This window comes from Phyllopteryx taeniolatus, unplaced genomic scaffold, assembly GCF_024500385.1.
Source record: "Phyllopteryx taeniolatus isolate TA_2022b unplaced genomic scaffold, UOR_Ptae_1.2 contig_25, whole genome shotgun sequence".
Taxonomy (NCBI): domain Eukaryota; kingdom Metazoa; phylum Chordata; class Actinopteri; order Syngnathiformes; family Syngnathidae; genus Phyllopteryx; species Phyllopteryx taeniolatus.
In genome coordinates this window covers 527,518-551,702 of record NW_026903173.1, presented here as the reverse complement: position 1 = coordinate 551,702, position 24,185 = coordinate 527,518, and the positions used below count along the sequence as shown (strand labels likewise).

Sequence of the window (24,185 nt, the reverse complement as noted above, 5' to 3'; positions counted from 1 at the left end):
TTGGACGGGACGCTTGTCATTGCTAATTGGAGAATCAGCCGAATGCACAGAGACGTCGGAGTCATAACAGACCATCACGGCGGGCTGGCCGAGCTCGGGGGCGTGGCCTCCAAGCAGGGGCTCAGGCTGTCGTGGGTTTTGCTTCACATTATTCTGCAAGCTGCGGATGATCTCAAGGATAGCATGTGCTGTAGAACCCAATTCTTTGTTCGAGACCCATTGTGGGGTTGCGAAGGAGGATACCTGACTTTTGGGCTTGTCGCGTTTGAGCAAACTGGACCAGGCGTCAGTTTTTTCCAGCAAATGTTAAAAGTTTTGGCGCGTGTCATTATTTTGGGAGCTCAAACCAGAAATATTGTGATCCAACAGCTTTGTGTTGGTCTTTTTATGAATTGCGAAGCCTTTAGCGGCTAGGTCGCGCAGTTGTGAGCTGGACAGCGTGCGGGGACTTGCTGCTACCCCCAAATGTTGCTTTACATACATGCATGTTTTCAACAAAAATAGTTTTAAAATGTATGTCTTCCTCCATGTTGGGTTTGTTTAAATTAAAGTACACAGTAATAAGCTTGTGGCGTTTTGAGGCTCTCCTGTTTAACAGTACGAGCTGCCAGGAAGCCGGTTGGTGCCTCTGGATCATCAAATTCTTGAGACAAAGCCTGACAGAGGGCTTGATAGTTTGACAATACATGTGGCGGTTGTCGTTCGATGAAGCTACTCACTTCCTGTTTAGATGTAACTTTAATAAGGTACAATCTATCGTCTGTAGTAGCGGAAGGAAATCGTTTAAGGTAAAAGTCCATGTCTCTCAGGTACGCTGTGTCGTGTGAACCGTCAGATTTAGGTTTGAATCCCGGAATGTTGCGCGCAATTCTGTCTAAGTCTTTTAAGCTCGTACCTGTAGTTACGCCAGGAGAAGAGACAAACGTAGGGGCGGCATTGAGGCGGGCTGTACTTTGCACAGCGGGCTGTCGAGCCAGTTCTACCAGGGACAGAGCGGGGTGATGCGAAGTGACAGGGGCCGTTGACCGTATCCCAGGAAGTTCGGAACCAAGCGCTGCTTTGTCGAGGGAAGACGTGTTCGCGATTGGCAATTAATTTGTGGGCTGTCTGCAATTCCTGTCGAACAACTGTTATTTCAGTTTCCTTTTCTAGCCTTAGCTTTTGAAGATGGCACATGTCAGATTCTAGTTCTGTCAATTGTGACATGAGTTCACATGAGGACTCGACGCGTTGAGTGCGTTCCTCTTCCAGCATCTCAAGCTGCGTTTCGACATCAACGAGGCGGGCTTGTGCAAGGTTTAAACGAGTGTTGGACTCTGCTAGTTGTGCCCTTAAGTTGATTTGTTGCTGCTGTTCAGCTTCTAGTTTGAGTCTAATTCCGTTCTCTTCCGCATCGCACCATTTTAGCTGTGACACTAAGTTTATAACTATGCAACTGAGCTTCCGCACAAGATTTTAATCTGTTGAGGTTTTATGCTCAGTGTCCTGTCATAAGTTGTGCCATGTTGCTATTGAGGGCTTCAAGGCTCGCATCTTTGACAGATTCTGCATAGCCTGGGACGGGGGTCTTTAGTAAGTTTACTTACAAGCTGTGTTAACGAGTTGAGACTCATGAGAGTCATAATGACTGGGACATTTTACAAGTTCTGCCATAATTGTACGCAACTGAATGGTTTGTGATGTAAGCTCTTTTGAGCGGTGCGTCAAGTTTGGAAGAGATGCACAATTTAAGCGGCGTAATTAATTGTTAAACAATTAAATGACATTTGCCAACTATGGTGTCAATGTTCATCACGTAACTTAAAAGTATTTGAGAACATGCGTAGAAGCAGTAGTCGAATAGAACAAAATTGTCAAATTTTGTGTACAAATTTATTTGATCGAATTAAAATTGCTGCGCAAGGTTGAGCAATTTAATCTTTGATTCAAAACCCATCTAGGTGGAGTGAGAAGAATCAGCTTGTCAACTAAGTTTGAAACTAATTCAACTCATTAATTTATTTCGCTCTGATAAATAAATTACGCAAATTGACGGCGTGTGATGCTGTCACTGCAAGTCAATTCAATTTGTGGACGCAAGTTAGGACTTTAGCTAATTCAAGTTTTATTTAACTTTGGGTAAAATAATAATCTCAAACACTCCCAACTTTGTACTCTCACGCATAGAATCATTGTTTAAACTTTAGTCGTGGCAGATGGGTTGCTTATTGTTCAATACCACATTTCTTACTGTTCGATTTCAAATCATGAACAGCTTTCAAAATCATGCAGAGGACCTGTCAAAGTGAGAATGGGGACACAGACACCAAGGCATACATTTGGAATATTTCTACAGAGTTTGGAAGATATAAAAACAGACATTTTATCTTCTGTTAACAAACATCACGTCCACAAGTTCTGGTGTTTGCAGCTCCTCTCAACGCCAGTGGGTGGAGCCTCACGCGCATCGGTGGATAATAACCACATAGTCTTCCCCAACCGTTTGGTCCGGGAAGGGATCTTTTGAAGGAGTGGGACTTCTCAGGTGGTCGTGAGTCTCTGTGACGCCTCAAAGTTGCGGCGTGCATGTCCGCTACACTCACTTGGGCAATGACAATGAGACCTGGAAGGGCGTGATTGGGCGGAACGGCCCCCCCCCGATCATAACCCGAGCGGTGTTCTGTTATTGGACTTCTGTGGTCATCACGGATTGTCCATAACGAACACCATGTTTAAGCATAAGGGTGTCCACATGTGCACTTGGCACCAGGACACCCTAGGTCGCAGTTCGATGATCGACTTGGTGGTCGTGTCATCGGACTTGCGGCCCCGTGTCTTGGACACTCTGGAGAAGAGAGGGGCGTAGCTGTCAACTGATCACTACCTGGTGGTGAGTTGGCTCCGATGGTTCGGGAAGATGCCGGTCCGACCTGGCAGGCCCAAACGTATTGTGAGGGTCTGCTGGGAACGTCTGGCAGAATCCCCTGTCAGAAGGAGTTTCAACTCCCACCTCCGACAGAACTTTGCTCATGTTCTGGGAGAGGCGGGGGACATTGAGTCCGCGCCTCCATTGCTTAGGCGGCCGACAGGAGCTGTGGCCGTAAGGTGGTCGGTGCCTGTCGTGACGGCAATCCTCGAACCCGTTGGTGGACACCAACAGTGAGGGATCCTGTCAAACTGAAGAAGGAGTCCTATCAGGCTTTTTTGGCCTGTGGGACTCCTGAGGTAGCTGATGGGTACCGGCTGGCCAAGCGGAATGCAGCTTTGGTGGTCGCTGAAGCAAAAACTCGGGTATGGGAGGAGTTCGGTGAGGCCATGGAGAAAGACTTCCGGACAGCTTCGAGGAAATTCTGGTCCACCATCCGGCGTCTCAGGAGGGGGAAGCAGTGCACCACCAACACTGTGTATAGTGGGGAGGGGGCGCTGCTGACCTCGACTCGGGACATTGTGAGCCGGTGGGGAGAATACGTCGAAGACCTCCTCAATTCCACCAACACGCCTTCCCATGAGGGAGCAGAGTCTGGGTTCTCTGAGGCGGGCTCTCCTATCTCCTATCACCGAGGTGGTTAAAAAGATTCTCGGTGGCAGGTCCCCGGGGGTGGATGAGATTCGCCCGGAGTTCTTCAAGGCTCTGGATGTTGTAGGACTGTCCTGGTTAACACGCCTCTGCAACATCGTGTGGACATCGGGGACAGTGCCTCTGGATTGGCAGACTGGGGTGGTGGTCCCCCTTTTAAGAAGTGGGACCGGAGGGTGTGTTTCAACTACAGGGGGGTCACACTCCTCAGCCTCCCTGGTAAGGTCTATTCAGGGGTGCTGGAGAGGAGGGTCCGTCGGGAAGTTGAATCTCAGATTCAGGAGGAGCAGTGTGGTTGTCGTCCTGGCCGTGGAGCAGTGGACCAGCTCTACACTCTTAGCAGGGTCCTCGAGGGTGCATGGGAGTTCACCCAACCAGTCTACATGTGTTCTGTGGACTTGGAGAAGGCGTTTGACCGTGTCCCTCGGGAAGTCCTGTGGGGGGTCCTTCGGGAGTATGGGGTACCGAACCCCCTGATACGGGCTATTCGGTCCCTGTACGACCGGAGTCCGAGTTTGGTCCGCATATCCGGCAGTAAGTTGGACTCGTTTCCGGTGAGGGTTGTACTCCGCCAAGGTTGCCCTTTATCACCGATTCTGTTCAGAACTTTTATGGACAGAATTTCTAGGCGCAGCCGAGGCGTAGAGGTGGTCCGGTTTGGTGGCCTCAATATTGCATCTCTGCTTTTTGCAGATGATGTGGTTCTGTTGGCTTCATCAAGCCGTGACCTCCAACGCTCACTAGAGCAGTTCGCAGCTGAGTGTGAAGCAGCTGGGATGAGAATCAGCACCTCCAAATCTGAGACCATGGTCCTCAGTCGGAAAAGGGTGGCATGCCCTCTCCAGGTCGGGGATGAGATCCTGCCCCAAGTGGAGGAGTTCAAGTATCTTGGGGTCTTGTTCACGAGTGAGGGAAGAATGGAACGGGAGATTGACAGGCGGATCAGTGCGTCTGCAGTGATGCCGCGTTAGTATCCAAACGTTGCGGTGAAGAAGGATCAAAGCCGAAAGACGAAGCTCTCAATTTCCCGGTCGATCTACATTCCTACCCTCACCTATGGTCACGAGCTGTGGGTCGTGACCGAAAGAACAGGGTGTCCGGGCTCTCCCTTAGAGATAGGGTGAAAAGCTCGGTTATCCAGGAGGATCTCAGAATAGAGCCGCTGCTCCTCCACATTGAGAGGAGCCAGATGAGGTGGCTGGGGCATCTGACCCAGGACACACTGGAGAGACTACATCCTTCGGCTGGCCTGGGAACGCCTCAGGATCCCCCCGGAAGAGCTGGATAAAGTGGCTGGGGAGAGGGAAGTCTGGGCATCCCTGCTAAAGCTACTGCCCCCGCGACCCGACCTCGGATAAGCGGTAGAAAACGGATGGATGGATGGACAGTTGGGGGTGTACCCCGCCTCCTGCCCGATGATAGCTGGGATAGGCTCCAGCATGCCTGTGACCCTAGTGAGGAGAAGCAGCTCGGAAAATGGATGGATAGATGGATGGATAACTTGCCATCTCACAGATCGTCGCTGTAGTTACTTCACCCAATAACCATGTAAGCTAGCTTTGGAGGCCTCACATGGACCTCTGATGTCACTTCTCTCACAGACCACGCTTTCACACTCATTCTGCTAAGTTGTAACCTGGCCAGGTTGTAGTCAATTAGTAACTAAAGTCTATGGGCTATTGTATTGTCGTATTTACCTATTCTGATCTGTGTACACACATTTGGAGGCGCAAATGTTATATAGAACATTTTAAGGAGCCTGGGCCCTCATGTACAAAAGGTGCGTACACACAAAAACGTGCCGTACGTTCTTTTTCATGGCAAAGGTCAGATGTATCAAGGGTTACATGACCGTGGAAATGTGCGGTGCCTCACGGCAACTATATGGCTGCCGTACGCACGTTTCTACAGCTTTTGGTGCTTTGGCGACACTTAGGTGAAACTGTTATCATAAATCTGCACATCAGAGACACGTGAACAATTAGCACTGATGAACAATTAATGCCCGGCAACATTCGATGTAATTGAGGCAAGGACTCAGAATTCATTTGTTAACCAGTGTATTTAATGAGCGGCACGGTACGCGTTTGGTTAGAGCATCTGCCTCACAGTTCTGAGGACGGGAGTTCAATCCCCGGCTCCGCCTGTGTGGAGCTTGCGTGTGTTTTCTCCCCGTGCCTGCGTGGGTTTTCTCCGGCCTCTACGGTTTCCTCCCACATCCCAAAAACATGCACGGTAGGTTAATTGAAAACTCTAAATTGCTCGTAGGTGTGAATGTGAGTGCGAATGGTTGTTGGTTTCTATGTGCCCTGCGATTGGCTGGCGACCGGTTCAGGGTGTACCCCACACCTCCCATCCGAAGATAGCTGGGATAGGCTCTAGCAGCCCGCAACCCTTTCCCCTAACATTATTATCATACAACTCTTTAGTGTAAAGGTTAACTTATTTGGATCCATTTGAGGTATTAATATAAAAATACATTTGTGACCCATCCATCCATCCATTTTCTGAGCCACTTCTCCTCACTAGGGTCGCGGGCATGAGCCTATCCCAGCTGTCAGGCGGGGTACACCCTGAACTGGTTGCCAGCCAATTGCAGGGCACATAGGAACAAACAACCATTCACACTCACAGTCATGCCTACGGGCAATTTAGAGCCTCCAATTCATGCATGTTTTTGGGATGTGGGAGGAAACCGGAGTGCCTGGAGAAAACCCACGCAGGCACGGGGAGAACATGCAAACTCCACACAGGTGGGGCCGGGGATTGAACCCGGGTCCTCAGAACTGTGAGGCTAACGCTCTAATCAGTCGGCCACCGTGCCGCCGCCTTATCGAGTGGTCTCGATAAGGCGGTTATGAGACATCTCCACCGATGGCGCACACGAGCCACTCTTCCACATCCAATATGGCCGCGACGTTGACATACAATTCAGTGCTCAGGCTTGAAATATGAGTATAGGTCTATTTTAACATGTCACAGCAGATTTGGGTGCGCCTCGATGTGCTTACAAATTCCATAACCTATTAATATTATTACATTTATTACCTTTGAAGATGATCGGGTCATCCATTAAAAAAAAAAAAATGCCCAAAAAAAAAAAAAAAACATTTTTCAGGAGCATATCTCCTTCCCAGGACTCTTCTCACTCTAACCTAATCTAACAGGTTGGTCCAGTAGCGTGGAGGAGGAGCGAGTGTGACTCGCACACGCCTTGAAACATCTTTTTCGGGCAGGTGCGCGGCACAGGTATCGTCTTTCTCCGAGTCATTGTCATCCATCGGGTGGAGAGCGTCGAAAAGGTAAATTTGAAAAGAACCATTTTTGACATTATTATTATTTTTTTTTTTACATGAAACTGCCCACAGGAAGTGTCAAATTGACGGGAAACAAAAAAAGCTGTTCGTGTCACCGCCATCGGCGCGCTTGTTCAGCTGTTTGCTAACGTCATGCTAACAAACCGAAAACAACATTTAGGATTTGGTGATCACCTCCCACTTGGCATTTCTCTTTTTTGTGTTGTCGAAGGGCCATGCTCTTTCATAGAAAATGCGTGCTCTTTCATAGAAAATGCGTGCTCTTTCATAGAAAATAAAAATTCCTCAAAATTGTGGGCTATTGAAAATTTAAGTCACTTTTGTCGAGCAGTCGCAGAATTGTGTCTGGATCATAAATTCCTATCCAACATTTCAGAACAAGATGATATCTGATAATGATGAATTGTAATCGCTACCAACTGTAAAATATGTATCACACCTGGATGAAATGGCAATCTTTGACACAACAAACAAGTTCTTCTAGTATATATTGCCACAAATGACAACCAAGATAAAGTGAATGTTCCATTAAAAAAAAAAAAAAAAAAAAAAATTCAAAATTATAAAGGAGGAAACTGTCCATTGGGTCCCTGCGGCCCCAACTAGGTGGCCAGTTGTCGGGGCCACCTAGTTGCAAATTTCCAACTGCAATTAAATTACACATTTTCTACCAGTAATGTTGTGGATTACAATTAAATTTTTTTAAAATTTAAATTACATAATCCCGTTACATGTAGTTACGTACTCCCCAACACTGGTTATGAATAATCATGTTATTGCTCTCCAAACAGCCAAACTGTTTGTCCAAAATGAATGTGTCACGCATTCAGAAGGTTTTCACATGGTCCACCATATTGCAGTTTAAAAGGTGAAAAACACCATACACAATTTAAACTTTGCTGACTTTCACAAGTCACGCACAATCAGAGGCATAGGCAAGGCAGGAGTGCATTTGTCTCCAAAAATATTTAATCTTCAAAAAAAAAAAAGGGGCAAACATGGATAAAGCAAACTAAACAAAGTTCCACAACAGATAACCAAAAAAACACTTGACTAAACCTAAAACTGGAAACAAAACATGACTGGTAACTAAGACGTGGCCCAGACAGAGACAATGACAATGAAGCGACCAGAACCGAAAGAAACCAGGGAACTAATTACAAACAGATTGACGTGACAATGAGGAACACCTGGAAAAGACACGAGCGGCGGCTGGAGGGAGCTGATTAGTCGACACAAGGGAGAAGGTTGCGGAGAACAGGTGCACACAACTAAATGAGCGCACGGCATGAACAACATGGAACACTGGAAAACATGAAACAAAACTAACCACAAACCAAAACACAGACCATGATGCACACATTATTTTCATACTAGAATATGAAGAGCACTTGTCTTTGCATGCATTTCCTATCTAGAAATTGTAAAACTGTGAATACTGCATTCATTGCAGTATGTGTAATAAGGTCTTGTTTAATGTTAATATTTTTACACTTTACACCGATCTGATCGGCCTGATCGGTGTCGGCCGACACATTAGCATTTTATGCTGATCGGCTTCAATGTCGTCATTCGCTCCGCAAAAGACATTTACGCGAGTTTATTTTTAGCCTTGTCGCTTGTCTTTTGACGTAGTACTGTAAATATCTGACAACCAATAAAGTTGTTTTAAAAAAAAAAAAAAAAAAAAAAAGTGTCGGCGGTGTGGGACAGACAACACATAATATGTAATCAGACTCCAAGACAAATTTGGTCTTTCACAATTGCAATGTCGGACTCCTGCAATAAAATCTCGTATTCCGGTACCACCACATCCCGTCTTTTACGATCACAGGGTTTTATCTTGTCAACTCATAAACGCGACCGGACAGACTCGTTTACCATGGCGACGATATGTATTATAAGAACAAGATATGTATTATAAGAACAAAACGGGGAAAAACGTGTGCTGGTGGTCACCGGTGCTCGGGAGATTACGTTCATGAAAGGCTTGCTTGAGGTATGTTCACATACTTTTTCAACCAATTCCAATGAAGTTGGGACGTTGTGTTAAACATAAATAAAAACAGAATACAATGATTTGCAAATCATGTTCGACCTATATTTAATTGAATACACTATAAAGACAAGATATTTAATGTTCAAACTGATCAACTTTATTGTTTTTAGCAAATAATCATTAACTTTGAATTTTATGTTCTGCAACACGTTCCAAAAAAGCTGGGTCAGGGTCATGTTTACCACTGTGTTACATCACCTTTTCTTTTAACAACATTCAATAAACGTTTTGGAACTGTGGACACTAATCGTTGAAGCTTTGTAGGTGGAATTCTTTCCCATTCTTGCTTGATGTACAGCTTCAGCTGTTCACCACTCCGGGGTCTGCGTTGTCGTATTTTATGCTTCATAATGTGCCACACATTTTCAATGGGAGACAGGTCTGGACTGCAGGCTGGCCTGTCTAGTACCCGCACTCTTTTACTACGAAGCCACGCTGTTGTAAGACGTGCAGAATGTGGTTTGGCATTGTCTTGCTGAAATAAGCCGGGGCGTCCATGAAAAAGATGTTGCTTGGATGGCAGCATATGTTTCTCCAAAACCTGTACATACCTTTCAGCATTAATGGTGCGTTCACAGTCGTGTAAGTTACCCATGCCATTGGCACTAACACAGCCCCATACCATCACAGATGGTGGCTTTTGAACTTTGCGTCCATAACAGTTCGGATGGTTCTTTTCCTCTTTGGTCCGGAGGACACAATGTCCATAATTTGCAAAAACAATTTGAAATGTGGACTCGTCGGACCACAGAACACTTTTCCACTTTCCATCAGTCCATCGTAGATGAGCTCGGACCCAGAGAAGCCAGCGGCGTTTCTGGGTGTTGTTGATAAATGGCTTTTGCTTTGCATAGTCGGTTGGTGCGGTTTTTGATGCAGTGCCGCCTGAGGGATCGAAGGTCACCGGCATTCAATGTTGGTTTTTGGCCTTGCCGCTTACATGCAGTGATTTCTCCAGATTCCCTCAACCTTTTGATGATATTATGGACCGTAGATGATGAAATCCCTAAATTCCTTGCAATTGTATGTTGAGGAAGATTGTCCTTAAACTGTTCGACTCTTTTCTTACGCACTTGTTTACAAAGAGGCGAACCTCGCCCCATCTTTGCTTGTGAATGACTGAGCAATTCAGGGAAGCTCCTTTTCTACCCAATCATGGCACCCACCTGTTCCCAATTAGCCTGTTCACCTGTATCCCACAGGTGTTTGATGGGCATTCCTCAACTTTCTCTTTTTTGCCACCTTCCCCAGCTTTTTTGGAACGTTTTGCAGCCATAAAATTCTAAGTTAATGATTATTTGCTCAAAACAAAGTTTATCAGTTTGAACTATGAATATCTTGTCTTTGTAGTGTATTCAATTAAATATAGGTCGAACATGATTTGCAAATCATTGTATTCCGTTTTTATTTATGTTTAACACAACGTCCCAACTTCATTGGAATTGGGGTTGTAGATGCACAGTAATTCCTGTATGTGCTTCCTGTCATCTAATAGAAGAGCATTTATGTGTTCTGTCTGTCACTATGCCTCACTGGCATAAATAGAGGATACATTACAGAAAGATACATTATTTCTTGTAAATGACTAACGTTTTGAGCAGTTAAGTAAAATTTGATAATTTCCCACGGCACCCCTGAAGATTGCCCATGGCAGACTAATGTGCCATGGCTGCATTATATGCAAATTAGCTTTGTTTTCTCGAAAGTCCCATCGGGGTGACTTTTGGAGCAAAATTTGCTGCCAAGCCCACCAGTCTCCTTACCCGTCTTTGCACTGGTGCCAGCATTGACCTGATCCCTGACCTTATAGCAACCTGTGCCACCTTTCAGATATCCATCTGCGGGTAATGTAAAGGATTGTGTCCGGTCAAAATAACCTGTGGGATTAATCTGTATTAATTACATGATTAATGCAATACTTTTTTTGTGATTAATCATGCGCATTAATTTTGACAGCCCTAGTTTGATCTAAACCAGAGTTTGATAATTTGGTTATTTAGTTGTTGGTTCTCTAGTTCGAACTGCACTGTATTGGATGGAGAGGCGCTTTAAATATTTTTGTTGTCTCAGTTAGTTATATGAGAGAGTCAAAATATCGGCTAGCTACAGCTATATGGGAATTTATGTATGTTAATGTTAGAAATGTATAATTTTAATTTGTAAAGTATTGTGTTTTGACAAAAGGGCAGTGCCTCTTGAACTTTTTAGGCCAAGTACCACCACGAAAAATACCACCCTAATGACCATCCTTAAAATGCAGTCGCATAAAAACGAAGACTGTGGCTTTATCCCCAAATTATATATTTAATGTTATTAAGTCAATGTAAAATTATGCACAGTTTGGACATTAACACTGTGCTTAAAAATAGGAAAATAAATAAGTACTGAAATAAGTCTTCATTTGAAATGCCTGGGATGGCGCATAAGTTAAATAGGTACAATTTGTATCTGTAAAAACACATTGTACAAAGTAAAAGAACAAACGGTTCTAAAAGATGAAATGTAAATGGAGCCCGCGCACCACTCGTGGCACTCATACCACAGTTTGAGAATCACTAATTTACAGTCAGAGTCACAGTTTTTTTTTTCTCTTTTTTTTTAAGTGAACATCTGTTTTTTGTTGTAGAGTACATTTTAAGTGGACTTCACGATGCCGGGTGATAAATTCAGCATTCCGCCATACCAGCCAAGTGGCAGCAAACAGTGAGTATACTATTATTTTATATAATACAGTGTATTTGTATGTCTCCAGTTGAAGACTCATGCCCTCACTCTGGGCACCATGTGCAGTATATATTATTATAATATATGATAATAAAGTTGAAAGATGTTTTCTGTGTGCACGACGATGACGTCAGGCTCGTAGTGGGTAGATCTAATCTGTCTGTTTACATTGCAAACGAATTGACGGGCATGAATCAGATTTTAATCCACATTTGAAAAATACCTCAATCCCATTTGAGGATATATGATTCCGTGTTTAATTACTTTGGCATTGTGCCACTTGAGGGCCAAAAATGAGATTTAGAGAGTCACTACCTTGTTTTGGTGACTGCCTGTGTGAGCCTAGGAGTTGTATGTTGTTGAGTATGTTAAGTGACTATTTGTAGTCTCCCAAATTGGTCAGGTCTGACGAAAAGCCTATACTTTTGCTGCAAGAACGATGGGAGGGAAGGCTATGAGGCATCTGTAGTACATGAGCAAGCCACCTCAGTTGGAGCAACTCTACTCTGAATCCTTTCTGGATGAGTCCTCACTCAACCATTGTTTGGTGGACAGGAAGAGATGTGTCAACCATGTCAGTCAAAGAGCAAATAAATGTTCTTCAGTGGCAAAGTAATTCACCTAATCCCAACAGAGCATGTTTTTTTTCTGACTGAAGAAAAAACTGAAGTCCACAGGACAAACGACCAAGCATCAACTCCAAATGACTGCAACGAAGGCCTGGCAAAGCATCTCTCGGGATCAGATTAACAATTTGTCATTGGAAGGTGTATAAAGGAAAAACAAAACGACGATAGAAGGTTTTCATAGGACAGTCATAGCATTTCCTTCTGCCTATGGCCACAAGCTCAAGGTACTGACCTGTGCAATGTCTTCAAGTAAAGAATAGCCGTTGTTGAGGTATTGAGGTATTGCGGATACGTCTTTAACACCCCCCCCCAGTGGTTACATGCATGTCCATATAGGGGCATAAAGGACACTCTAGAGCAGTGATTCCATCATTGTGCCAAAGCAGAGATCATCAGGTGTGCCGTGGCAAATGATCCAATTTTACTTAGTAGGAAAACGGTTTACTTTCTACAAATAATGTATTTTTGTTGATGTATCTGGCAATGGCTTCTAGTGATAGAACAATTAAATGCTCTTCCACTGGATGACAGAGGGTACAATTAACCTGTTTACCACCTGTTGCCATTCTTATAACATAATAATAGCTTCGTTTTCAACTACACAGGACCAGATTTTACACTAAGTCCATTTGTGACTCAATTGAAACGAGATCATCATTTGTTCAATATAGTAGTCATGACCCAGTATTCAACAGTGTCCCTCGGGGAGTCCTGTGGAGGGTAATCTGGGAGTATGGGGTACCGGACCCCCTGATAAGGGGTGTTCGGTCCCTGTACGATCGGTGTCTTGAGTTTGGTCCGCATTGCTGGCAGTGAGAGTTGGACTCCGCCAAGGCTGCACTTCGTCACCTATTCTGTTCATTACCTTCATGGGCAGAATTTCTAGGCACAGCCAGGGCATTGAGGGGGTCTGGTTTGGTGACATTAGTATTACATCTCTCCTTTTTACAAATGATGTGGTTCTGATTGTGTCATCAAGCCGTGATCTTCAACTCTTGCTGGAGTGGTTCACAGCAGAGTGTGAAGCAGCTGGGATGAAAATCAGCACCTCCAAATCTCAGACCATCGTCCTCAGTCGGAAAATGGTGGCGTGCTTTCTCCGGTTGGAGGAGTACAAGTATCTTGGGCTCTTGTTCACCAGTGAGTGAAGAATGGAGCGGGAGATCGACAGGCGGATCGGTGCAGCGTCCGTGATCCGGACTCTGTATTGGTCTGTCATGGTAAAGAAGGAGCTGAGCCAAAAGGCGACGAAGCTCTCAATTTACCAATCAATCTATGCTCCTACCCTCACCTGTGGGTCATGACCGAAAAAACAAGATTGTGGATACAAGCGACCGAAATGAGTTTCCTTTGCAGGGTATCAGGGCTTCTCACCCTTAGGGTGAGAAGCTCTGTCATCCGGGAGGGGCTTAGAGTTTAGCAGTTGCTCCTCCGCCCTGAGAGGAGCCAGATGAGGTGGCTCGGGCATCTGATCAGCATGTCGCCTGGACGCCTCCTGGTGAGCTGTTCAGGGCACATCCCACTGGGCGGAGGCCACTGTGAGACTATGCCTCGCAGCTGGCCTGGAAACGCATTGGGATTCCCCCGGAAGAGTTGGACAAAGTGGCTAGGGAGAGGGAAGTTTGGGCTTCCCTGCTTAAGTTGCTGCTCCCATGAACTGACCTCGGGTAAGTGGAAGAAAATGGATGGATCGATGGATGGATAGCTTTTGCTCTTACAGGCTTAAAGTACATTAATTAGAAATACTGTTGTATTATCTAACTCACTGTCAGACTCATGAGTAGTTACAGGATAGGCATTTGCACTTTTTTATTGTTTTGACTAAAACAAAAATTAATCTCAGTTTCTGTCTTTTTTGTTGCAGCCACAGCAGCAGACACAGGCATAATGAGCTCATGTCCAATCCAGCATTTTCCTACCACCCTGCGGACAAGATGCTTCACTTTTATCGCTGGAGTTCACCACCGGGTGTGATGAAGATACTTTGCATCTTGATCATCATCATGTGTGTGGCTGTTTTTGCCTGTGTGGCCTCCACACTTGCCTGGGACTATGATATGAATGCCATTGGTTTGGGTGGTAGCACCGGCTTGGTGCCAGGCTTTGGCAGTGGGTCATATGGTGGCTCATACGGTGGCTCGTACAGTGGCGGTTTTGGTGGCTCATATGGAGGAGGCCTTGGCGGTACCTATAGTGGCTATGGAGGAACAACACAAATGGATCCTAGAGCGGGAAAAGGCTTCATTATTGCCATTGCTGCCATCACCTTCATAGCTGTGCTAATCATTTTTGTGTTGGTTGTGTCAAGACAAAATGCTGCTCACTCGTCAAAGTTCTACCTAGCAACAATCATCATATGTGCCATCTTGGCATTTTTGATGCTCATCGCCACCATAGTGTACCTGGTGGCCGTAAACCCAACCGCCCAGTCCTCAGGGTCCATTTACTACAATCAGGTTCGCCAGCTGTGTGCTCAGTATCAAAACCAGAACCAGGCCCAGGGTATCTTCCTCAACCAATACCTGTACCATTATTGTGTGGTGGAACCCCAAGAGGTGAGATATGAACATTGTTGGGATTGAGCCTTAAGCCTTTATGAATTCATTTTCATTGATTGTTTCATGTTTTTGAAGTGTGTGCTTATATTTTTAAAAAATAATTTTGGTATTAGAATAAATCATTGGATTAAATGGGTTTGTTTATGCTTTTAGCATCTTTGTTATAAGACTACAGTCTTTACTCCATTAGTGGCCTCCCTTGAATACTTTAGCTGTCTGGTAGTTGAGTATATCAAAGCCTCTGGTCACTATTAAAATATACGGTATTCCCAGAACATATTAGATTGAAGTTAATTTAAGTCATTCATTGAAACATACAGTACAGTATTTCAGAATTTGTGTGCTGACTAAGTTGCGAGTCATGTCATCCTCATAATTGCTTCTTTGTTTTTGTGAAATGTGTATGATAATATGTTTACACTATATATAATACACCACAGAATATACATGCCACAAACCTATTGTCCATGACGATAAGAATGTTATGCAGGATATTAACAATTTCTGGTTTGTGGGTTGATGCTGACAGTTGGTCTTCTGTTTTCTGCAGGCCATAGCAATCGTCTTCGGCTTCCTGGTGTTTATAGCCCTTATCATTCTTTTGGTGTTTGCTGTTAAGACACGCTCCAGCATTAGGCGCTGGGGCAGAGATCGTATTCTATGGGAGGAGGTTAAGTTTGTCAATGACGGTGGACATCACAGCGTTGGAGAGTGGGTGAGTGCGTATGTTTATACAGGTATGGTAGATGCTGAATGACATTTTGGGGCAAGATAACAATAACAGTAGATATAAAAAGTGGACAGTCCCTTCTTAAAATGCAAAAAAAAAACAAAAAAAAAACGTTATTTTTTTGGGGGGGGGGGGGGGGGGGTGTATAACCCAAGAAAAAAACAGAAACAAACAAATATTTCTTAAAGGTCCCATATTTTACCAAACCAACTTTTTGTAGTATTTGGGATGGTGCCTGAGTAAACGTGAAAAATAAATAAAAAATTTCCACGCGTTCCTGAGTTACAGACGCCTGAAATCAGGTCATTCAAATTTCTTGAGCTAATCTACGTCACTAGAGAAGATCTCCGCCTACCTCTCCACCCCCGGGCCAGCGCTGTCAACATAACAAACACGTGTGCTCTCACAAGCAGCGAGGGTTGGGTCTTCTCCAAGGAGGCAACCAATCAGAGGAAAGGGGGCAGTCTTAGCCAAATATGGATAAACCGGAGTCAAACAGAAGTAGGTGTCAGAGGGGCCTTTTCTGGACACTAATATGACAACACCAAGGTGTGTTCTTTATACTAAGTCCATGTTAGAGAGTCACTCGATGGAGGTCTAAATAGCCAAAATATGGGACCTTTAACATAAGGAAGCCTGTTCGGGACAACTGTGGCACAGTTGGTAGAGCGGGTAGTCCAGTGACGGGTTGGCAATTTGAATCCCGGCTCCCACTGCCTGCAGTCAAAGTGTCCTTGGGCAAGACTCTGAACCCTAAATTGCCTTCAAGTCAGCATTATATATGAGAAACTGTTCTCAGTTGTCTTACCTGATAAAACAAAGAATAGGTTAGTGTTTCCGTGCCCTTATCGCCCTGTTGGTAATTGTATCCTCCTCATCTGAATTCTCAGCATTTCAGAGTGAACTTGTATGTTCATAACCTTTTTATTTGTATCCTTTTTGCCTTTCATATTTTCATATATTCAGTCAGGCATTTTCACATATCATTTTACCACATTTTTAGCCTGGTATTTCAGTCAGTCTTTGGGGTCCCCACAATGTGCTTTGTGGTCTAAAAAGCAATTGTGTTTTCATAGTGATTAGTTTCGTGAGTAGTTTCTGGGTGTGGTCAATTGAGAGAATTTTAAAGTGTGTACATGTGTATCAATCAAAGTGTCTTGTAATAACAGAAATGCTATTCCTCCAAGCAAGTCCAGTATCAACCTACAAAACCTTCCTTCCGATCCTTCTTGGTTCATTTCTCTTCTCCAGCAAAGACTTCAAAGTTGACATTCGCATTTCTGTTATGTCTGTCTTTGGCCACCAGTTTGTGCCGTGCTATTCAGGCATGCAGGGAGTACTGAAACAAGTTTGACTTGCTGAACAACTTTTCTACCATCTGAGGAGAAAACATTGCTGCAGTATAAACAAGTATGTGACATTGTCTCTTGCTACAGGTGAAAAATGTGTCAGGCGAGCCAGAAACACTGGTGAATGACTATAACGATCAAGTTGGGGCACCCCGGGGCTATATGGACCTAAGTAAACCTATTTACATCCCAGGGTAAGCCATGCATCATAATGAGCACATTTGGAAAACAATATTTTCCAAATCCGAATGGGTACAGTGTTGCATATTAAATCTGTTGGTGTACTCAAGAACTAGAAAGAAAATTGTCAGTCATGCGTCCAACCTAACATCAAAGCATCCATTAATCGTCATGTAAAATTTGGTGTTGAACTGAAATAACCATATATTGTGGCAACAAAAGCGAAAGCTTTATTAAGACCTACACCAATTTTTTTTTTGAAATTAAAATAAAATTGGCCATTCAGCATTCTCCCAGACAGTGAAGGGACCTGAACATGTAGAAGTGATCATTTGAAAACGTTAACATTTACAGAGATTTATAAAAAAATAAAAATAGTTACATATTGATATTTAAACACAATTTAACAAACTATGGTCCTCTGCTCTGATGCAATTCTTAAAAAAAAGAAAAACAATTACTCTCAGACAATCCGTATAAATTCACAACAATCTGATCAACTGCACTAGCTTTAACAGAATTGTAGAAATCACTGACAGCATAGACAAAAAGAAACTTGCATTCGGGCTGTTTATTGATCTCCAGAAAGCATTCAGTACCATAAATCATGGTATACTGATCAATAAATTGGAACACTATGGGATTAGGGATGTTACCTTGAATTGGCTCTGAAGCTACTGAACAAAAAGGCAGCAGTTTGTCAAATTGGGTGAGTTAACGCTAAAATGGTTGCGTATTTTGTGTGGTGTCGCCCAGGAGTCAGTGTTGGGACCAAAATGGTTTATCCTTTGACTTATGTAATGTGTCCTAGTGATTGAAATGTGTTGTTTGCAGTTGACAGATATTTTGGATTTCAAAGGAGCAAATAATGTTTGCGATAATTAACTCAAAACTCAGCAGAGTAACTACATGGTTTGATTAAAAAAAATAATAAGTTATACCCTCTCTAAAAGATATTTGAGTTGTAGGCTACAGGTTATAGATCACATTAATGGTGGAAAAAGATTTGAAATTTATCTTGGTCTTGTTTTTTTGTATCACAAAGATTTGAACAATGATGTGCAGTCTTTTTATATCCAATGTACAGTGCCGTGAAAAAGTATTTCCCCCTTATTATTTTTGCAGTATCCCCACTTTAATGTTTAAGATCATCAAATCAATGTAAATATCAGACAAAGATAATCCAAGTGATTTAGTAAGTGATTTTACTTAGGAAGGGTAACAAAAAAATAAAATAAAATAAAAAATTCAAGGCTACCTGGCTCTGTGTGGAAAAAGTAATTGCCCACGTGTTAAATCATTAATTACCTGTGGTTAAGCACATTTCTTTTGGACAGCCGAGTTTATTTTCACTGACCACACCGAAGCTTGATTACCTCCAGACCTGTTCAACCAATAAATAACTTAAATAGAATCTGTTTGACAAAATGAAGTCGGCCAAAAGATCTCAAAAAGCTGCAACCAAATGCAACAATCCAAAGAAATTCAAGAGCAGGTGAGAACTAAAGTAATTGACATCTATCAGCCTGGAAATAGTTGCAAAGCCATTTCTAAAGCTTAGGGCTCCAGCGAACCAGGTTGAGAGTCATTATCCACAAATGGAGAAAACATCAACCCCAACAGCACAGCAACAACTCATCCAGGAGGACACAAAGGTACCTAGGACAACATCTAAAGAACTGCAGGCCTTCCTTGCTTCAGATCAGGTCAGTGTTCATGATTCAACAATAAGGAAGAGACTGGGCAAAAATAGCATCCATGGCAGAGTACTAGGGCCAAGACCACTGCTGACCAAAATAAAAATAAAAGCTTGTCTTACTTGTGCAATAAATAAATGCGTACTAATCTATAATCTATATCTGAAGACTTTTGGGAGACTGGTCTATGGAATGACAATGCGAAAGTTGAACTTTTTCGAAGGTGTGTGTCTCGCTACATCTTGCGTAAATGTAACACAGCATTTCAGAAAAAAAAAACATCATGCCAACAGTCAAAGCATGTTGGTGGTAGTGTGATTGACTTTGGCTGCTTTGCTCTTTCAGGACCTGGACAACTTGCTTTGATTGATGAAACATGAATTCTGCTCTTTACCAGAAAATCCTGAAGAATGTTCAGCCATAAATTCATAACCTCAAGCTGAAGCGCACTCAGGTTCTGCAACAGGACATTTATACAAAACACACCAGCAAGTCAACTTCTGAATGCCCTAAAAAAATAGAGGGTTTTGGAGTGGCCTAGTCAAACGTTGAACTTGAATTAGATTGAAATGCTGTGGCATGACCTTAAAAAGGCTCTTCATGCTCAACAAGTCTCCAGCATTGCGGAAGTAAAGCAATTTTGCAAGGAAAAGTGGGCCAAAATATCTACACAGAGATGTGAATGACTCATTGCCAGTTACAGAAAACGCCTGATTTCAGTTGTTGCTACTGAAGGTGGCCCAACCAGTTATAAGGTTAAGGGGGCAATTACTTTTTCCACAAAGTGCCAGGTAGTTTTGAATTTTTTAATTCCTTCATAAATAAAATCACCATTTTGAAACTGCATTTTATGTTTACTTGGATTATCTTTGTCTAACATTTACATTTGTTTGATGACATTAAATTGGATAACAGTGTACTTACTCAAAAGTCTGTGAGCGTATGTGCCTCTTCATTTTAGTGGCTGTAAAATTATATTTTGTTTTACTCTAAGAAAAACTACAACAGTACAGTATCCAGTATATAGTCATATCCATAATTTTACATGCATGATTTCTGTGTATAACAAACCAGTATCCGCATTCATGATCAACAATGAATATCAAGGAGACAGTTCAGGCAAGCGAACAAAACCAGAACGGCAGAAATCTCTCTCTTTATAAGATACAACCCCAATTCCAATGAAGTTGGGACGTTGTGTTAAACATAAATAAAAACAGAATACAATGATTTGCAAATCATGTTCAACCTATATTTAATTGAATATACTACAAAGACAAGATATTTAATGTTCAAACTGATAAACTTTATTGTTTTTAGCAAATAATCATAAGGATTTTATGGCTGCAACATGTTCAAAAAAAGCTGGGACAGGGTCATGTTTACCACTGTGTTACATCACCTTTTCTTTTAACATTCAATAAACGTTTGGGAACTGAGGACACTAATTGTTGAAGCTTTGTAGGTGGAATTCTTTCCCATTCTTGCTTGATGTACAGCTTCAGCTATTCAACAGTCCGGGGTCTCCGTTGTCATATTTTACGCTTCGTAATGCACCACACATTTTCAATAGGAGACAGGTCTGGACTGCAGGCAGGCCAGTCTAGTACTCTTTTACTACGAAGCCACGCTGTTGTAACACGTGCAGAATGTGGTTTGGCATTGTCTTGCTGAAATAAGCAGGGGCGTCCATGAAAAAGACGTTGCTTGGATGGCAGCATATGTTTCTCCAAAACCTGCATGTACCTTTCAGCATTAATGGTGCCTTCACAGATGTGTAAGTTACCCATGGCATTGGCACTAACACAGCCCCATACCATCACAGATGCTGGCTTTTGAACTTTGCGTCCATAACAGTCCGGATGGTTCTTTTCCTCTTTGGCCCGGAGGACACGATGTCCACAAATTCCAAAAACAATTTGAAATGTGGACTCGTGGGACCACAGAACACTTTTCCACTTTGCATCAGTCCATCTTAGATGAGCTCAGGCCCAGGGAAACCGGCGGCGTTTCTGGGTGTTGTTGATGAATGGCTTTTGCTTTGCATAGCAGAGTTTCAAGTTGCACTTACGGATGTAGCGCCAAACTTTATTTACTGACATGGGTTTTCTGAAGTGTTCCTGAGCCCATGTGGTGATATCCTTTACACATTGATGTCGGTTTTTGATGCAGTCCCGCCTGAGGGATCGAAGGTCACGGGCATTCAATGTTGGTTTTCGGCCTTGCCGCTTAAATGCAGTGATTTCTCCAGATTCTCTAAAACGTTTGATGATGATATGGACTGTAGATGATGAAATCCCCAAATTCCTTGCAATTGTACATTGAGGAACATTGTCCTTAAAGTGTTCAACTATTTTCCCATGCACTTGTTCAAGTAAACCTCGCCCAATCTTTGCTTGTGAATGACTCAGCAATTCAGGGAAGCTCCTTTTCTACCCAATCGTGGCACCCACCTGTTCCCAATTAGCATGTTCACGTGTGGGAGGTTCCAAACAGGTGTTTGATGAGCATTCCTCAACTTTCTCAGTCTTTTTTGCCACCTGTCCCAGCTTTTTTGGAACATGTTGCAGCCATAAAATTCTAAGTTAATGATTATTTGCTAAAAACAAATCAGTTTGAACATTAAATATCATGTCTTTGTCGTGTATTCAATTAAATATCGGTTGAACATGATTTGCAAATCATTGTACTCTGTTTTTATTTATGTTTAACACAACATCCCAACTTCATTGGAATTGGGGTTTCATCCATTTTCTACCGCTTATCCGAGGTCGGGTCGCGGGGGCAGTAGCTGTAGCAGGGACCCCCAGACTTCCCTCTCCCCAGCTACTTCCTGCAGCTCTTCCGAGGTGATCCCGAGGCGTTCTCAGGCCAGCCGAGAGACGTAGTCTCTCCAGCGTGTCCTGGGTTGTCCCCGGGGTCTCCTCCCGGTGGGAACACCTCACCAGGGAGGTGTCCGGGAGGCATCTGAATCAGATGAAGTGTTGTAGATAGAAAACCCAACAGATACATCTAAAATTTGTTTGCAGGAATTCTGATATTTCCAGCTCAGTGGATGTCCTAAAGGCCGGACTGAAAGATTATGACACTGGTCCAGATTCAGGAGACGACCTTGAGGAGGAGGACTTCAGCAAGTAAGTAGATCAGGTGATATTTTGATTTGTTTGTTTTGACTGTAGTGTAGGCTTCCTTTAGGACTTTTATTTGATTCTGCACCATTGCCAATAATTATAGGGATTAGAGCGTATTCCTGGAATTCTTAGACTCTATGTGAGATATATATACTTTTTTCTCTCTTCATCTCTGTAGATTATTTCCTTCCATTGTGGATGAGGATGAGCGTCTGATTTACAAACAAGAGTTTGAGCAGGATTACCATGAGTACAAGAGAATTCAAGTAGAGCTGGACAACATAAACCAGAGCCTTGCTCATCTGGATCGAGAACTGGAAAAACATCCAGATGGCAGTCCACAGTTTCTGGTAAGTGGAGAGTACGGCTCCTCCAGCCCTTCTCAAAATCCATCTTCGGATTTGGAACTCATTTAATCGGAATCCTGAGTCCAAACACATGCATTGTAGGTTAATTGACGACTCTAACTTGTCCGTAGGTGTGAACATGAGCGTGAATGATTGTTTGTCTACATTTGCCCTGTGATTGGCTGGCGACCAGTTCAGGGTGTACTCTTCCTCTTGCCCAACTGTCAGCTGAGATAGGCTCCAGCATACCCGCGACCCTTGTGAGTGTAAACGGTGTAGAACATGGGGGGAAAAAAATGGACATTTGCTGTTAATCTTTAAAAAACATTTTAAAACTTTTATGTGCAATACATTTTTAACATATATAGACACACTAAATTGCCAAAAGTATTCGCTCATCTGCCTTGACTCTCATATGATTTTAAGTCATATCCCATTCTAATCCATATGGTTTAATATGATGTTGGTCTACACATTGCAGCTATAACAGCTTCAACTCTTGTGGGAAGGCTTTCAACAAGGTTTAGGAATGAGTTTATTGGTATTTTTGCTTCCTGGAGCATATTTGTAAGGTCACACATTGATGTTGGATGAGAAGGCCTGGTTCACTCTCCACACGAAATCAACCCAAAGGTGTTCTATCGGGTTGAGGGCAGGACTCTGTGCAGGCCAGTCAAGTTCATCCATACCAAATTATCTGATCCATGTCTTTATGGACCTTGCTTTGTGCACTGGTGCACAGACATTTTGGAATAGGAAGGGGTAATCCCCAAACTGTTTCACTGTCCAAAATCTCTTAGTATGCTGAAGCATTCAGAGTTCCTTTCACTGGAATTTAGGGGCTAATATTTTTGACATTCCCATCTTTGTGTGAATATGACTGTGCCTCAGTCCACAAAGCAATGTTCATAGAGACATGGATGAGAGAGTTTGATGTGGATGAACTTGACTGGCCTGCACAATCCTGACCTCAACCCTATAGAACACTTTTGGATGAATTAGAGTGGCGACTTGAGACCCAGGCCTTCTCGTCCAACATCTTCAGTGTGTCACCTCACAAATGTGCTTCAGGAAAATATGGTCATAAATTCCCAGAAAACACATGACTAAAACTTGTGGAAAAGAGTTTAAACTGTTATAACTTCAGCGGGTCGGCCGATGTCATATTAAACCCTATAAATTAAGACTGGGATGTACACTTTTGTATAATGGTCCAACCTCCAATTATTATTTTTTTGTTATTTAAATTAATTTGTTTTTTTAAATTTTATTTTCAGGATGCCATGGAAGACGACATCAAACTGAAGAATTTGAAGAAGGTAAGTCATTTAAGATGTTTTTTAAAAATATATAACATGACTTCACTTCAGATTTGGTTGTACATTTCTTTTAATTTTATTCCCCCGATTACCAGACCTTGAAGAAGCGGTGCAAATATCTCAGGTCTAAGTTGTCCCACATCAAAAGGATGATCAGTGACTATGACCATCGACCTTGAATCATGAGTTATTCAGGGAATAATGCCAACCCTCCAGTGTCTCATTTTTTAAAGATTGATCACAAGCCTATACAATAACAATATGCTTTAAGACTTAAGGTAACAGGGATGCGTGGCTTTTCTTGTTTACTGACTTTTTTTTTTTTTTCCTGAACTATGAAGAACAATATGATTTTTTTTCATGTGTACTTTAATTGTATTAGATTTTATGTCAAGTAACATTCTAGAAATAATGCTGTTCCTTTTTTATTTTTAATATATACTTTCTTAGAAGCATAGGTAATAAGCCATGTACTCATTCCAGCATTTAAAATCATTGACCAGCACTTGTAAACAATATTTGATTTACAATTGTACATGTTTTTAATTGTAATTTTTAGCAACACTGAAATAAAATGTTACTACAGATT

The 24,185-nt window shown here is 42.8% G+C and overlaps 1 protein-coding gene across 1 annotated transcript; it reads left to right on the top strand.

Annotated features, from left to right (window-relative positions):
* The first annotated feature begins 6,702 nt into the window (after nucleotides 1–6,702).
* oclnb (occludin b) lies at nucleotides 6,703–24,183 on the top strand. The gene is made up of 9 exons (XM_061765121.1): nucleotides 6,703–6,858; nucleotides 11,559–11,635; nucleotides 14,150–14,840; nucleotides 15,394–15,558; nucleotides 17,010–17,116; nucleotides 21,829–21,933; nucleotides 22,109–22,280; nucleotides 23,555–23,596; nucleotides 23,692–24,183. Exons 2-9 carry the CDS (start codon nucleotides 11,583–11,585, stop codon nucleotides 23,773–23,775), a joined length of 1,419 nt encoding a protein of 472 aa, XP_061621105.1. The 5' UTR covers nucleotides 6,703–6,858; nucleotides 11,559–11,582; the 3' UTR covers nucleotides 23,776–24,183.
* Nucleotides 24,184–24,185: the final 2 nt, after the last annotated feature.

Excerpts from the sequence above, each read along its gene's own strand:
- oclnb (XM_061765121.1), top strand. The coding sequence starts at position 11,583 with ATGCCGGGTGATAAATTCAGCATTCCGCCATACCAGCCAAGTGGCAGC. Across the intron at positions 11,636-14,149 it reads CAGCCAAGTGGCAGCAAACA|CCACAGCAGCAGACACAGGC; the intron begins GTGAGTATACTA and ends TTTTTGTTGCAG. Across the intron at positions 17,117-21,828 it reads AAACCTATTTACATCCCAGG|GAATTCTGATATTTCCAGCT; the intron begins GTAAGCCATGCA and ends ATTTGTTTGCAG.